Raw genomic sequence first — 16,830 nt, forward strand, 5'->3', positions numbered from 1 at the left:
TGATTGTTGGCTTGACAAAGCCTTAGTTGAAAGTTGTGGGGAAAAGTTTTATAGGTCTTATGGTCAGATAAATAGACATATATATTTGAGAAGTATTCAGTAAATTCCTCCTACTGTCATTCCAAACCAGATTCCCATTCAACTTTTTGGATAATTCAATTAAAATTCACATTCACTTACTAAAAGACAACAAATTCTTCAGTTCTGAATTTTTTCCACACCCTGACTGAGGATTATTCGCTGAAAAAAGTAAATTAGCAGAGGTTTTAGCATTTATTAAAGATGTTAAGTGTAGGCTACATTCACTATTGTAATGCACAGTGCAGAGCAAATGAGATCAAATTAAAATAGCCATTTACCTTTGTAGATCAGAAGGACAGTGAATGTTAGCATTTATAAATGGCTTCAAATTATTATTATTATTATTACCCTTCTTACATCATTATAAATAAAGCATGTGATTTTAATGGTAACATCGCTTCTCAGAGTCACTTTGCTGCTGAAGTGATTGGCCGGTGTGGTGAGCAATCACACTGTGCCTCTAGAGAGATCCTTTAACGGCTCTTCACGAAAACAGACTGATTTTCGAGAGCCAGGCAGATGCAGCCACGGCACTTACAGAAAGACAGTCCCCAGGGGAAGAAATACGAGTGTCAGTTGTCAAATCAAAGGAAGATGGTCAGTAATATTCACTGTTTAATCGTTTCTATCAGGCTGCCGTCAGTGTAGAATAGATTGTCTTATAAGAAACAAACTATCTCGAATGAATAGCCTGCAAATATACCGCAGTAAAGATAATACACTGCAGTTACAAATACATACAGCCTTTTAGCACAAGGGAACTAATGTGATAGTTTCATCAGTATTTAAAAGACAAACTAATTCATCTGTAAAGGTTTTGTAGATGTATATTGTTAACACAAATATTACTTATTTGTTACATATTTATTTTGGTATCAGCATTTATGTGTTTCGGATGTACTCACGTCCTTTGCAGCCTATTGTTATTCATAGAGCTTTTGAAATCTGTTTCAGAGTGACACTTTTAGGGGTCAGTGACATAAATACAAGGTTGACAAATTGCAAAGGAGCGAGTCTCTACTGCTCCCTTGAGGATGACAGTGGTACTGCATACTGTTGAAATCTGAGCTCAGCCACACACATTCACAACGTGTATGACTATAATTACCAACAGGCCATAAAGTCTCTTAATGTAGCAGGATAGACATTAATAAACTAAAATCTCATGAATGACTTGATCTGTTTATTTTTATTACTCAACCTTCAACCTTTATGTTAGCACAAATACCGCACAATATCTGCAAAATGTGCACAGAGAAAAACCATCACATAACATGATATAGCACTGCATCAGTTCATTTGCTAGAAATATCTTGTAATAATAACATGTTTATATATTGGCATACCGTAATTTCAAAGAGGTGAGTAAGGCAACACAGTACAGATCATGCAAACAGAGAAGAGCGTATTAGAGGAAACAACTATTCAAGAAGGGGAAAAGTTGCACTCTGTGACTATATTATGAGCTTGTATAAACCAGCATGTAAAAGTGCTTGTATTTAATAGAATTTGTTTTTAGAGATTTTATCATTTCAAGTTTGATGTGAATTCTTAAAGGGATTGTTCACCCAAAACTGAAAATTAGCAAATAATTGATTCAACCTCAAGCCATCTTGGGTGTATATGACTTCTTCATTCAGATGAATACAAGATTTACAAGGTTTGAGATTTTGAATCCCAAAAAAGAGCATCCATCCATCATAAAAAGTGCTCCACACTGTAAATAAAGTCCTTCTGAAATTAACTGATGCGTTTGTGTAAGAAAAATATTAATATTCATCTAACTGTACATGAAAGAGTGGCCTTCCAGAGTTTGACGTAGGCGTATAAGCTCCAGTGAGAATATGCTAGTGTCATAGCAAAGAAAAAACAGTCCTTTCTTGGCTTATCAAAATCCTCTGACATTTTTCTTTACAAATCTTCGTTTTGTTCTTCTAATTTCTGACCGGTATTTTGTTTTTCTTTTTCCTCTATGCTTTTGTATCCGTCATTTCCCACTGGAGCTTACGATATGCCTACGTCATATGCTGGAACTCCACTGTCTCGTGAACGCGTGTACAACAGTTTGCAGACTATAACGTTTTATATATATGGATATTTTTACTATACAAATGCATTACCTCGCTTCACTTCGCTTCAGCCCTTTATTAACCCCCCGGAGCCGTGTGGAGCACTTTTAATGATGGATGGATGAGCGTTTTTGGAGCTTTAAAATCTTGATACCCATTCACTGCCATTATAAAGCTTGGAAGAGCCATTTTTTAAGTCATATACACCTAGTACGGCTTGAGGGTGAGTAAATCATGGGGTTATTTTACATTTTTACATTACCTGTCATCAGTTACTTAAGATCATGTTGCTCCAAACCTGTATTTCTTTTTCCTTTTATTAAACAAAATAACTGGACCATGTTTCTACAAAGACTAAGCCGTAAAGGCAAGTAAATCATTTTTGGGTGAACTATTCCGTTAATATATCAGCATTAGCTTGTGGCTAATTTATTATTCATCAGAATCCAGGAGTTCTGTCAAGTTCTGCCTTTTTTATTGTATCAATTTAAAAATTAACCTGTTATATGCCAAGACTGAAGAGAATCTCAAAAGTGTGTTGTCACTGCTTGAACACATTACCTGAGTATTGTCGAATGTAAGTCTCATTGTATACATTTGGTAAGGAAAATACTGAACGTATCACTATCTAAAGAGTAAGAGTTATATACAGTCATTATTGTCCTGCATTCTGGCACAACATTGCTTTTTGTAAGTTTCTTCATTTATGAAACACAAAAAGTATTTTTAATTTTTTTTTTGCTGTCCAAAAAGATCTTTAAAAGACATAAAACTGATCAGAAATCTGATCCCCAAACAAGCACATCCATTAAGCGTTGTGTAAGATGGTCTCTAGTTGGCATCTGTAGGACTGCGTTTCTGAAAAGATACACATGGCAGGAATTCATTTTAATAATGCTTATATTCATATTACTTAAATCATATTAAAAAAACATTAACTTAATGTACAGTAATGCTTACCTGGACTAATCTAGATCCCTGTACCTCCTTCTGCTGATAGTATGCTGAAATTATACAGTTCCGCCTGAAAATGTCCAAAAATTATGATATTTCAAAGTTCAATCCACTGTTCTTTTTGGCAGTGATTACAACTACATGTCATTTGAGTTCTACTTGTGGAGCTGATTGGTTCTCTAGGGAAGGTTTGATTTGAATCTGAGAACAGCTGATGTGTACATGGGATATGTCGTCCTTTCATCTATAATCTAATAATCTGAAGATTTTCAAATCTTTTATAGAACATGAGTGACATGAAAGAGTACCATTTGATGAGTTTTGAGCATTTTGGAAGAATAAATTAACTCACTAATAAAAAGCAAAAACTATTCTTATTCTATTAATTTATATATATATTATTATTATCATTGATATTTATTTATTTATAATGTAAGCAGTTAATTAAATAATAATAATAATTATTATTATTATTAACCTGTATAAAAGTGATAGATCAAGAGAACAGGAAAACCAATAATTTAAATAAAATGTATATATGGATATTAATATACTCCTTTAATATATATATATATATATATATATATATATATATATATATATATATATATATATATATATTAAATATAGAATGATAATATCCATATAGAAATTTTATTTAAATTATTGGTTTTCCTGTTCTCTTGATCTATCACTTTTATACAGGTTAATAATAATAATAATAATAATAGTAATTATTATTATTTAATTAACTGCTTACATTATAAATAAATAAATATCAATGATAATAATAATTCAATATCAATCAATATTAATTATAATAAATGCTTTTCAACAACAACAATAATAATAATGGCAGAAAGATTAATAAGAATGCTTATTTAAGGTTTTCTGATTGTATTACAGATCCTGTCGGGTATAAACTGATTTAAAGCACTGGGACTGTGAGTTATCTATTTCATGCAATAGCTGTACCTAAAAAATATGTTTTCAAACTACTCTCAGACAATTGCTGACTGCTATTTTGAGCAGAAGTTAGCATGCACTCACTTGCTCTGAAGGCCGCCCCCTGGTGGAAGTCCAGGAATCACTGTTGAAGCCAGTACGGTCAGAACTGACAGAAGATCAGGATCATCACCTCTTGCGCTCAGCTCCTCGAAAATCTCTGTCAAAGAAACGTGTGCGCCAATGATTTCATTCCTCAAGCAGGCCGCTAGAGGACCATTTACTATAGCCATTATATGACTCCATGATTTGAACGGATTGCCATCTGTGACATAAGTCACGTACATCTTAAAAGCAACATCAGAAGAAGCCAGATTTAATCAGATGGTTTACCAGCAACTTTGGACTCCAGAAAGTCCTCCAGCTCAGCCTCCTGGTGCAGTGCTTCAGGTGACAGCTGGGGGGCGCCAGGGAAACAGACTAGAATGATGCTGATGTTATCAAGGCTCCCCTGTTAGAAATACATAAAAAGACAAAGGGAAAAAATGGAAAAGAAAGAAAAAAAATAATAGTAATGTGTCTGCTATATGATTTAATCAATAAACTCAGCAGTATCGTTTTCCTCTGATGTTCCTTTAGATAGGGCAAGAAGTAGCATGATGCTATTCTTGAGGCTTTTGTTCGAAGGACAACTACCTCACGTTGATGATTCAGTAGATTGGAATTGGTGACGCTAATGCAGACCTTATCCTTCATTTCTAAGGGATGTTGTTAGTTGTCTATAGGACAATGAATGCTGTAATCTGCTCACACCATGGCTAAAAGTAGTTTATTCCTTTACAGCTTAGTGGCTGAATACAGCCTCACTTTGAGATGGTGGACGAAAGTGCAGTCCTGACAGAGCAGAGATCTGGCTTACGTGGAGAAAAAGATGTTGACATTTTCAGGTCAGCACACTTTTCTGCAGCCTGAATGCCATTCTGGATTTCTCTTACGTAATGTAACAGCATGGCCTGGAGTCAGCTTTGAATGCATAGCCCACAGAGTCCATATTGAAGATATTCATATCAGAAGCATATTTTAAATCTTAAAAAAAAAAAACTTAAAGTTTAAAGTGACATGACATAACATGAATAAAGCTGTGAAGCTGGCATTAGATTTTCTGTAAGTTCAGATGCTCTCACTGGAACTCAAAGACATTCAGAAATGTCCCCAAAATACAATATGAAAAAAGACTTGCAGGTGTTTGAGGAGAAATTGAACATGGATTTGGACCAAGCAAACAAAAACAGAGTGTAAACAGCTTAGAAATCTTCTGTTCATACTAACCTTATAGAGGCAAAGGTCAATGACCTGGGAGCAGACCTCTCTCAGGTCTGTGCAGACACGAAGTCGGCTGTGTATGAAGGCACAGAGCTCTTCATTAGTGACAGTGTCCCACACACCATCGCAGGCCAGAACCAGAAACTCATCTGCTGGCGAGCGCTCCACAGCAGACACTTCCGGCTCTGGTGATACCATCTGTTCTGTGACCGGCAGCCACTCGGCTGTCTTGTAACTGAAGTCTCCCAACGCCCGGGAGACTGCCAGCGAGCCATTCACCCGCTGCACAGTCACCGATCCTCCAGCGTTCTCTATCCTCTCCCTCTCTCCGGGGCTGAAGGGCTTGTGGTCTTCTGTCGAGAAAGCCACCTGTCCCGCACGGCACAGGACCGCCCGAGAGTCCCCGCAGTTCACAAAATAGATGTGGTGTGGAGTGATAGCGGTGGCAACCACAGTTGTCCCTCCGCGTTCCCAACCCTCACGGCAGGCCATGGCATGAAGGTGTTTGTCCATGAGAAAGAAGCCCTCCTTGATGCCCTCAGTGACCCGTTCTACATCCTCACCTGCTCGGATTTTGCCTGAGAAGGAACAGCTTATGTCACTAAATAACCAACACAATCTAGTCTTCATTAACTGTGCAAGGCCATTTGGTGACTTCAAACAGATCACGTTTGTATATTCGCAAAGACAAATCTACAAGCTTCGTTAGAGAAGATTGCAAGGACCAAGCATTATGCAACATCTATTTGCTTTAGGTACACCACAATTAACTCATCAGATCAAGGTTTAATTAAGTCATAATGTTGCTGAGGCTTTGGATGTACAGTAGGTCTGCAAATGAATCCAATCAGATCCTCTTGGATCTATTCTAAAGAGATCAATAAGATTTCCAGCATGATGTAATTTCAGTTTCTCATCAAAACCCACTCAGTCATGAGGTTTGCCACGCTCTCAAATGATTATGGATGTACAAATATAATATATAAGCCAAAAGTTTATGTAAGAGTTTTGTGTTTGTAGGACAGCTTGTTGCTCACCTGTGCCCAGAATGTGGTCCAGTAGGTTTTGGGAGCAGTGTTGGGCCACCACGCTCCCTGCGTGCCCATCATACACAGCGAAGAACCCCCAGCGGGCCAGTTCCCCTCCTAGCTGAGGGAAGCAGTTGTGGAAATCTTCCATGTGGGCCCTCCAACCCTGCATGCTGGCCAGGGCATAGGTAAGTCCCCAGGAGGCACAACCCTCTTGCATGTGCTTGTCCAGAACCGGTCGGTCCAAGTAGGGGCTAGGCATAACCCCTTCTTCTTCTCCTCCCTCTTCGCCTTCAGACAGCTCCCCTGTGCCTCCCCCTCGCCCCCCTTTGAAAAAGGAGGTGACCCTTTTCTCTGTCTCCTTCACTAGCTGCCTTACAAAAGCAGGCATCTCCACGCTTCCTTTCCTTGATGTCCTCATGGTGTCTTTTTTTCTGCACTCGTGTGAATCTGTTCACCGCCTCCACCCTCTGCTGTAGCTTGCTGGCTTTGGTTCTGCTGTGTGCCGTCTTGCTGCTGCTCAGGGCCTTCACAGCATTATCTCCCGAGAAACTGAATCTGCACCTTGAAGCATCCTCGAATGATCTGATGTAGAACGGTTGATTTGTATTTCTGTCACTCTACCCATTGCTAGACATATCACTGAGATCTAATCTATTTGTACTCATAGTGGCTTTTTCCAGTTTGATCCACTTTTGTTGCCTTCCTCCTCTATATGTTAGTGATATTCCCTCTCTCTAAGCTTTCTCTCTGTCTGAGCCCGTTATTTTCCTGTCATCTCTCTGATTGGCTGAGCTATTTCTATGCACCAATCATCTCGCAGTGTCCTCCCTCTTTTTGTACACACCGACATGCAATCCTTTCGCAGAGTGGCTCTCTCTCTTTCACGTTCAGTGCCTCCCTCCCTCAGTTTCTCCTCTTGAACTCCCTCTGTTAATCATCTCTACTGAACATTTGATAATTTTGCATTACCTAACATGCACAGATTGATGGGCATAACAGATTTTCACAGTAGCCCAGTAAGAGAGAATGGGAGAGAGAGAAGGCACATAGTACACTCTTCTTAATGTTATGTGAGGCAGATTCAGTGATTCATATTAAAGAACACGGTTTGCCTTAAGCATGTATTCAAATATGAACTTGGGAGACTCTAACAAAGGTTGATTCAGACAGATTAGTGGATTATGTAAATCAAAAATGCCTTCATAAACATTCTTACATAACAGGCTATTTTTGTCTTTTAACTAGTTTTTCCTTTTTTTTCTTTTTGTGGGTCCATAGAATGACGCACACAAACAATATCTCATGAATAAATCTGTTTGATGGGAGAATGATAATTGCATCAGAATGCTTGTAGTACTGATTCATCTGCTGGGTCAAGCAACCCAAAAAAAAAAAAAAAAATATATATAATAATAATAATTTTATATATATATATATATATATATATATATATATATATATATATATATATATATATATATATATATATATATATAAATAAAATTTTTTTTTGGGGTATATATATATATATATATATATATATATATATATTATTCAAATAATTAATTTAGATTAAAATTAAGTTTAGATTTTTAAAAACATTGTAATTTTTTCTAGTCTTTTCATCAATACTTATATCATTTGATATTATCATGTTACCTATATTATTTATATCATCCTAAATAAATAAAAAGATCACAAATAACCATACATTATTATTACTATTATTGTTGTTATAAATAAAACAATTCAGTTAATTTATTTTTCAAATATCTTCATAAATTATGTATTGCACACTTGTATTCCTATTATTATTGGGAAATTCCATAGGCGTAATGGTTTTTATACTGTACAAACTGTATTTTCTACCATATAAATACACATAAACCTTTTTGCAGTTTTAGATTTTCAAAACACTTAATACTTTGAGATATTTTAGACTGTTTCTTCATGGGGACCTAAAAAAATGTCCCCACAAGATCAAAATGTACTGGTATTACTATGCTTGTCTCCATAAAATACTGAACACCAGTACACACACACACACACACACAGACACAGACATCTTCAGATGGGTACTAAAGCCCAGCGCTTTTCATAGCATTTGAGAAGATAAAGCACAGCACTCTTTGAGGAACATCTGAGTAATTTGCTTCTATCTAAGGTTAGCCATATCCCTCGAGATGAAGACTCGACTACACAGAGTCATATGCTGACGTCTCAGGTTCCTTAACTTAAGCTCTGAATGGCCCACGAGGAAGGATAGCTGTGTGTTTGTGTGCGTGTTTATAAAGACGGGGTGTCCAAGTGGATTGAGATATTATTAGTTCAGGCCAACCCCTTCTGCTGACAACGCTAGGATGGCCAAAAAAAGCCCAGAGGGTTCGTGGAGTGCTGGGAGGAGAGGGGGTTTGGTGTGGAAGCAGCAGAAATGGCCAGCAAAGGTGAGAGTCTTCTGCTGCGTTGGGATCGAGCTCTCCTGAGCTATATTGTTTACACATGTAATCTGCTAGTACGAGAAACGCAGGTTGGGAGTAACTGAGGGGGCTGGGGGGAGGTTAGGAGATCAGATTAAAGCTGAGTGGTGTACACTAGAGGTATAGTAATACTGCTGACTGGCCAGCACATCACACAGGACTTCTCAATGGGAGCTTGGCGGGCTGATGGGAAATCTAATGGATGGACTGCCTTCCCGAGCCGACCGATGCATGACTCTAGGATTTTGACGCAAAAAAGGAGGCTTTGATGTCTGAATGAAGGAGGTGAGGTCTTCTCTCAGTCTTATTTTGGCAGTGCTGGCAGATGTCTCCCCAGAGAGATTCAATCTGACCCCGCCATGTTAGGCTGCATTAGCACGAGTGAAGGCCACGTGGAAGATTTCATGCGGAGGGTTTGGATTGATCTGATAAAGGCTTTTTCAGCTTTGCACCAGTGTTCGCCACAGCACAGATTTGCACCTGCGTTTGGAGGATAATCAGGATCAACAGCTGTTGGGGTCTATTGGCTTCACAGGGAAAGGGGCGTGTGAATGCACACTGCCATTAACTGTTCCATAGTGTTTGTATCCATGCACTCTCTGACACGAAGGCTTCTTGTCCATTTATGTTATGTGTTTGTCTCAGAGATGTAACATTTGGACTAGAGCTGTACAAAATATTGTGCAAATTCTTTGGATTCAGATTAGTACGTTCATGTGCAAAAATAAATGTGTTTACAGTCTTGACATGTTTGGTCTGCCGTGTATAACATGACCAAGCTTTGTTCGACAAATGTGGTTTCAACAAGTCTAACTGGCAGAGTCAGCTAACTAGATTACTTTTTAAATTTCAACTTACAGTCAAGTCCTTGACAACTTTAAAGGGTTAGTTCACCCAAAAATAAAAATTATGTCATTAATGACTCACCCTCTTGTCGTTCCAAACCCGTGAGACCTCCGTTTGTCTTTGAACACAGTTTAAGATATTTTAGATTTAGTATGAGAGCTCTCAGTCCCTCCATTGAAAGTGTGTGTACGGTCTACTGTCCATGTCCAGTAAGGTAAGAAAAACATCATCAAAGTATTCCATGTGACATCAGAGGGTCAGTTAGAATTTTTTGAAGCATGAAGATAAATTTTGGTCCAAAAATAGCAAAAAAGCTACAACTTTATTCAGCATTGTCTTCTCTTCCGTGTCTGTTGTAAGCGAGTTCAAAAAGCAGTTTGTGATATGGTTCGTGAACGAATCATTCGATGTAACCGGATCTTCTTGTACCAGTGTAAATCAAACTGAATCATTTGAAACGGTTTGCGTCTCCAATAAGCATTATCTGCAAATGACTTAAGGTGTTAACTTTTTTAATGTGACTGACACTCCCTCTGAGTTAAAAAAAAAACAATATCCTTGAGTAATTTGTTTACTCAAACAGTACACTGACTGAACTGCTGTGAAGAGAGAACTGAAGATGAACACAGAGCCGAGTAAGATAATGAACAAAAGATTGACTCGTTCTCGAGTCAAGAACCGTTTCTGTCAGACGCGTCCGATTTAAGAGCTGATGATACTGCGCATGTGTGATTCAGCGTGAAGCAGAATGACACACAGAGCGTCTGAACCGAACTGATTCTTTTGGTGATTGATTCTGAACTGATTCTGGGCTAGTGTTATAAGCGCGGGTAAACTGAAGGCTTGAATCAAGGGCAATCATTGCAAATAACGTCATTACGTTGAGCGCAAAAGAACCAGTGAACCGTTTTCTTAAACTGGTTTATTGAATCGAACTGTCCTAAAGAATTACCGGTGATCCGAAAACCGATGCAAATTTAGGGACTGAGAGCTCTTGGACTAAATCTAAAATATCTTAAACTGTGTTTCGAAGATGAACGGAGGTCTCACGGGTTTGGAACGACATGAGGGTGAGTTATTAATGACATAATTTAGATTTTTGGGTGAAATAACCCTTTCAGGCCACTCCAATGGATTTGAGAATTTTAGAATTTCACCTTTTCTTTTCTGTCCTTTTGCAATTGTTTTCATATTCCACTGAGCCTTGCTCATCCTTTCATTGTGCTGTGTGAGTGTTTTCACCCTTCTTCACATTGCCTGAAATTCAAGACAAAAATAACGACTGACAAAGTTTAGACAAGCAAAGTATATTTTTAATATTTTGTTTTTGGATACTCACTATGAACTCGACCCCCATCCATTACTGTTCAGTTATACACAAAGAATGTTTGAAACTGGGTGACTGAATAACATTATCAATATTTTTTAAAAGCATATTAAAATAGACAGTTTAACAATGGTAATACTGGGTAATGATCACGTTGCAATCTCATTTTATACAATTTCTAAATCAATCAAATCAGAGTAAAACTGTATCCCTCAACAAATTTGGTGTTGACAGTATATGACCACTCATTGCTAAAACGTCCTGCTAGCGAACTAAAAAAGAGGTTGCAGATGTTTATATATTCACATATGGCATCCCTTTTGGCATCTTATTTTTGCTCCCCTCTGTTAAACTTGATAAATTACCAGATAACACATCAAGGTAAAAGAGAAACTTGTCCTCTTGAAACAGAGAGATAATTCAACTGCAACAACAAGAAATTAAGGGACAAAGGAAAATCAACATTTTCATAACTGCTTGGACAATAAGATGACATAGTAAACAGTGCATAAATGTAAATTGGCTTATTTTATCAAATTAAAAAGTGCTATGAACTGAACGGCTGTTGATTTGATAAAAGAAAAAGAGTGAGGGATAGGCTAATTAGCTTATCCTTTTTTTGAAGTTGAATTTTATTGAAAAATTTGGAAATAATCAAAATAATTTTGTTTATATTCAAAAGAGAAAGACACAAAATTGATATTTAATTTAAAATATCTACAATAAACTATTAATTCTAAGGTGAATTCATTCAACTAAATTTAGTGGACTAACTCAAAGAATGGAGGAAAATCTGCATTCATTTTTTATAAATTTAGATTTTACCACAAAACAATGACCAGACACCCTGTGCAAACATACATATCTGAAACCCCAAATACTCCAACACAAGCCACCCAACCCCCCCCCGCCCCGCGTCCCCCTTTAAGACCGACTTCAAAGCAGTACTGTCATTACATTTCTCCATCAGTCTCTTTTTCTCTTTCTTACGATTATGCTGTCTGACTATGCCTCTGTTTATTTCCCTGACATCTCACACATTCATTTTTCTTACCCTCCATAGTGTTGGATCTGTTATACTGGCGGGATGTGGGGACCACCGGGCTGGTGTTTACAGGTTTGGTTGTGGGTTTAGCTTGTTTGTTCCAGCTCAGTGCCATCACGATCCTTTCCAACCTCAGTTTGGGCATCATGGCCTTCACCTTCTCTATACGCTTACTCTACAAAGCCATGACGCTTGTCCGCCTCAGTGATGGATCTCATCCCTTTCAGTGAGTACGCTGTAAAACAAATAACATGTTTCTACACAGCCGTAACCCTGAAGGTGTAACTGACATGTTGTTTACTGTCTCTCTTGGAGTAGATGGAGTAGTAGCAGTCTTGTCAGTGTTTGCATGTCGATGAGTTGATTAGTTCAGTAATTCATTCAACAATGACACAAGTGCAATTGTGGTGTGCTATGAAAACACTCTAAACTCTTGTTTGTGTGATAATGCTTACAGTTACAGTCTGCTCTATTTGCAAGCTGGTTTGAAAGAATGTGTTCACTCTGATGTAGTCTATATCAAGTTGATCATTGGTTAAAATATTCAAAATTAAATATACATATTAAAATATTAATTCTTGAGATGCATAACTGGTATGCAGATTTAAAACAAATGCTGTATGATTTGGCAGGAGCTTGATGGAGGGAAAAGCACCTCAGATAAGTCTGGATTAATACATGTAATCTTTCTCAGCTGGTCCACTTTTCTTTATTAAAAAGGTCATATTTGGATGAGGACTGTACGCTGACAGACGAGGACACAGTTCGTATGGCGGAACAAATCGTTCTGCTGATTGCTACGGCTGTCACCGAGTTGAAGAGGCTGTTCTTCATCGATAGCATCATGGACTCAGTGAAGGTCTCACATGCGTCTTAAATATCTCACCTTGGCTAAACCAAGCAATTTTTATGCTTTTACTGTAATTTATGGCCTATACTTTCATTACACTTGGGGATGGTACTCACTTACGTAATTAGTCCTGATATGAACTATAACCATGTGCTTTCATTCCCAAAGGCAAAGGTTCTGTGTGACTAAGCACGAGTGAAAGTAAAGAAGTTCGTATTTGGAATTATTTTTTTGTATAAAAACATAATGTTTCTTCTGTAGTATAGCAGGGTGCTAGCAATAGATTAAATTCCCAGTGAACCAAAATAACGTTAAAATATATATAGGCTACCTTCAATGCACTGTTAATCTCTTTGGATAAAAGCATCTAACCGTAAATATAATTGAAATCTAAAGTCCAATATGCTTTTATCTGAATGATTGTCTTTTATTTGTTTGTGTAGCTTGTTGTGTTCCTGTATTTGTTGACTTATGTGGGGGTCCAAGCCAATGGTCTCACGCTGATTATGACAGGTAAGGATATCCTGTTGAAATTTGTAAAGATTTATGACGAATCACAGCTGACAGTATTTTTGACCTAATGTCAGTAACAATACAGATGAAAACAATGGAATTGGAATCATACCTTATCGTATTACTGCTTTGTCGTGATGATACATTATATTAATGTACAGCAATTCTTTCACCTCTGAAAAGGTGTGATATGTGCTTTCTCTCTGCCACTCTTGTACAGACTTCAACAGGTAAGTGTGTGCCTCATTTGGACTTTACACATAGGCCTATATATATATATAGTCAAAATGTGTTTAGAAACTCTAGATGTGTTAGTTGACATCAGGAATTGCCCCTTCTCCTCAACCAGAAATGCACTTATTATCAGAGCTCACTAATTAATGCACATAGATTCACACCATAGGCTACGTCAGACTTAACACTTCTTTTTTGTTTTAATTTTTGACAGGCAAGGATTGACAAGATTGTCAAAGCCATCAAAACACTTGTGGAAAAAGTCACTGAAATGTAAGTGTTCATCATTCAGACATGAGCTGTAATGAAAACAATTCAAAGTGAGCAAGGCAAAAATAATCAAGCCTATATCTTTAATTAATAGTTCACCCAAAAATGAAAAATTGCTAAAGATTTACTCACATTTACTCACTCTCGGTCCATGCAAGGTATAGACTAATCTTTTCCCCCTTATATCAGAAAAGATTTGGAGAAGTTTAGCATTACATGACTTGCTCATCAATGTATCCTCTGCAGTCCACCACCTGTTTGAGATCAAAATCCACAGACATATTTGTCTAGAACTTTTTTTTAAGCTAAAAACATCATAATGGTGGATTTATTACAAAAATACAGCTTTTTACTTGACAAGATGCCAATTGGAAATGGAGTCGAATATCTTACTTTACAGAGGATCTACTGGTGAGCAAATGGTGTTATGGTAAATTTCTCTGAATCGGTTCCGATGAAGAAACAAACTCATCTACATCTTGGCAGGCCAAGGAATCAGTACATTTTCAGCCATTTTCATTTTTGGGTGCTCTGTTCCTTTAACTCTATATTAATCCAAATGTTTATTTTCTCACAGCAAAGACACAAAATGATAATCAAACCACATTCTTAATGACTTTAATTAACTAAAATGGTTTACTTTCTTGAATGTATCATATTTGTTCTCTTTGCCACTCCTTTCACGTTTCTCTTTTCTAGAGTTGATCTTGTGATTTCTCTGGCCAAGCCAGCTCCAGCCCCAGCACCTTCCCCTGCCCCTGCCCCCACACCAAAACATAAACAGAAGACTAAATAAGGAGCAGGAAGAGAGAGAGAAAGATGGGGGTGAGGAAAAGAAACGTGGAGTACACTGAACAAACAAAGTCTTACGGTGCAGCTGTGGTCCGGTGTGTTCAGCAGGGTCAGGGGTTTGGGGTTATGAACGAGTGTTATGTTTTACACTACGTTTCATATGGTGCTAGGAGAATCTTCAATAGGACTTCAGTGAAGAGAAGTCCAGGTGTATACTTATTGTATTCATTTAACACAAACTTTCAAATAATATACAGCTGTGTAATATTTATTAGGTCACTTTGCCCAACAAGGCTGTTTTTTTTTTAATTTTTTTTACAGATTTTCATGCTATTATGTTTTTGTCCACTAGAGGGTACAATGACACAATACAATCACAACCGTTCTGGGTCAGGACAGAATGTTGCAGAAATTCTGTCATGTAAATTTGTTTAAACTGATCTAAAATTACAATTACCAATAGGATCATGCTTGTAATTTGGGTTTTAATATTTAATAGTGAATGTTTCATGTTACAAAGCAATTCAAAATTAATTTATGTTACTTTAATACGTGTTTTGCTTCCCTGACTTTGCACATATTTTGTGCAACATGTCCCCCCAGTAAACACATGATTTCAATGTCATTTGCCTTATTTTGTATTTGACAACATGCAAAGCATCACATCATGCACAGAAATGCTTCTTTTGTGGGAAATACGCAGCTGCTAAGGATGCTTTGAGAAGAGTACTAGAAATGTCCCATTCGGTTACACACTGTTAGCAGATGACAATCTAATCCTGAACAGAAACAAATATAAAATGTCTTTTGATGTACAAATACTTCCATGCCAGAATGGTGATGAAAAAAAAAAATCTGGCAATTGTCTTCACAGGCTTATAAAGAGAGTATCTGTACCATCCATTAAATCACATTGCTTCAAAATTTATGGAGGGGACTGTTTAAAAAAGCACGAAAAGAACATCTTGCACACCATGGGAACACTCATGCACACTGCAGGAACACTCAGGGATGTAAGGAATAAATACTCCACTGACAAGAACAGTGGCACTCGGAGGAACATTTTGTATTCATTGCTGTGTTAAATAACCTATTTCAGATTGCCCCTGTGTGTCATTGTTTGTTAGATGGCAGTAGTGGGATATCTCTAAATGAGGATATGAAGAAAAATTATAGTTTAGAAGTTAAATTAAATGTATTAAATGCCCTGTCTGGTTGGATCATTGCTGACTTTATTCGAGCATGGCTCTAAGGATTTTTTTGGACTGTCGTTGAGGTTCAGATTTGTACAATCACAACAGAGATGAATATAAAATAGACTAAAATAGACTATGGGATATGATAAAATAGAATATGATGAACAGACATCATTTTCAATACAATTTTAATTGCAGCCAATTAACCTAAGTGGCATGTTTAAATAAGCAGATTTCATAACATAGACTCCCCCAAACTTTCTCATATCATCAGACTGGCCTTCTCTTTGAGTGAGTCTTTCATTTTTTTTACATTTTTTTTTTTTTAACTCTTCTTCTACTGATCCTGAATGCATAAATACATTTTTGGCTTAGATAAGTGATATGTAATAAATGGAACAATAGTGAAAACACAATACTAAAGTTTGTAATTTCTCATAATTTTTGACAAGCAAGGTTCACATATAATCTTGTACATAATGTGAGTTAAGTTTTAAAAATGCCCCCCAAAATGTACATTTCCATTCTTCAAAAACAAGATCCAATTTTTCACAACGCCCCTGATCATAAAGCAAAAAATAAGGATAATAAGCTATAATTTTGTCCATGATGACATCCGAACAGATGATTCTGCCAACATGTTTTGGGATTGTGGTTGTATGAAAGTGGCAGAGGGAAATACTCTCTCGAGTGCGTCAGCATGAATGAGCTCTACTTCTCACATTTGCCCAGAAACAAATAACTAAACAAAATATAACTCAAAATGTGACATGAAGTGAAAAATCGATTGGCCATGCAATTCATCATCAGCCATCAGACACAAACAAAAAGAGTCCAGCTGAGTCAGAAACAGATACATGCACCTTGAGTCAATTAA

At 37.1% G+C, this 16,830-nt stretch overlaps 2 protein-coding genes across 2 annotated transcripts; one reads left to right on the top strand and one right to left on the bottom strand.

Annotated features, from left to right (window-relative positions):
* Nucleotides 1–1,249: 1,249 nt before the first annotated feature.
* On the bottom strand, nt 1,250–7,154 carry LOC127941361 (protein phosphatase 1A-like). The gene is made up of 6 exons (XM_052536359.1): nt 6,410–7,154; nt 5,379–5,950; nt 4,443–4,560; nt 4,155–4,269; nt 3,111–3,174; nt 1,250–3,008 (listed from the first exon to the last, which is right to left on the bottom strand). Exons 1-6 carry the CDS (start codon nt 6,819–6,821, stop codon nt 2,982–2,984), a joined length of 1,308 nt encoding a protein of 435 aa, XP_052392319.1. The 5' UTR covers nt 6,822–7,154; the 3' UTR covers nt 1,250–2,981.
* A 1,633-nt stretch (nt 7,155–8,787) lies between these two features.
* Nucleotides 8,788–15,681, top strand: LOC127941517 (reticulon-2-like). The gene is made up of 7 exons (XM_052536604.1): nt 8,788–8,847; nt 12,117–12,324; nt 12,819–12,957; nt 13,392–13,461; nt 13,645–13,691; nt 13,910–13,968; nt 14,665–15,681. The coding sequence occupies exons 1-7, from the start codon at nt 8,835–8,837 to the stop codon at nt 14,759–14,761; spliced, it is 633 nt and encodes a 210-aa protein (XP_052392564.1). The 5' UTR covers nt 8,788–8,834; the 3' UTR covers nt 14,762–15,681.
* The last annotated feature ends 1,149 nt before the right edge of the window (nt 15,682–16,830 follow it).

The sequence above is a fragment of the Carassius gibelio genome, chromosome A21, assembly GCF_023724105.1.
Source record: "Carassius gibelio isolate Cgi1373 ecotype wild population from Czech Republic chromosome A21, carGib1.2-hapl.c, whole genome shotgun sequence".
NCBI lineage: Eukaryota > Metazoa > Chordata > Actinopteri > Cypriniformes > Cyprinidae > Carassius > Carassius gibelio.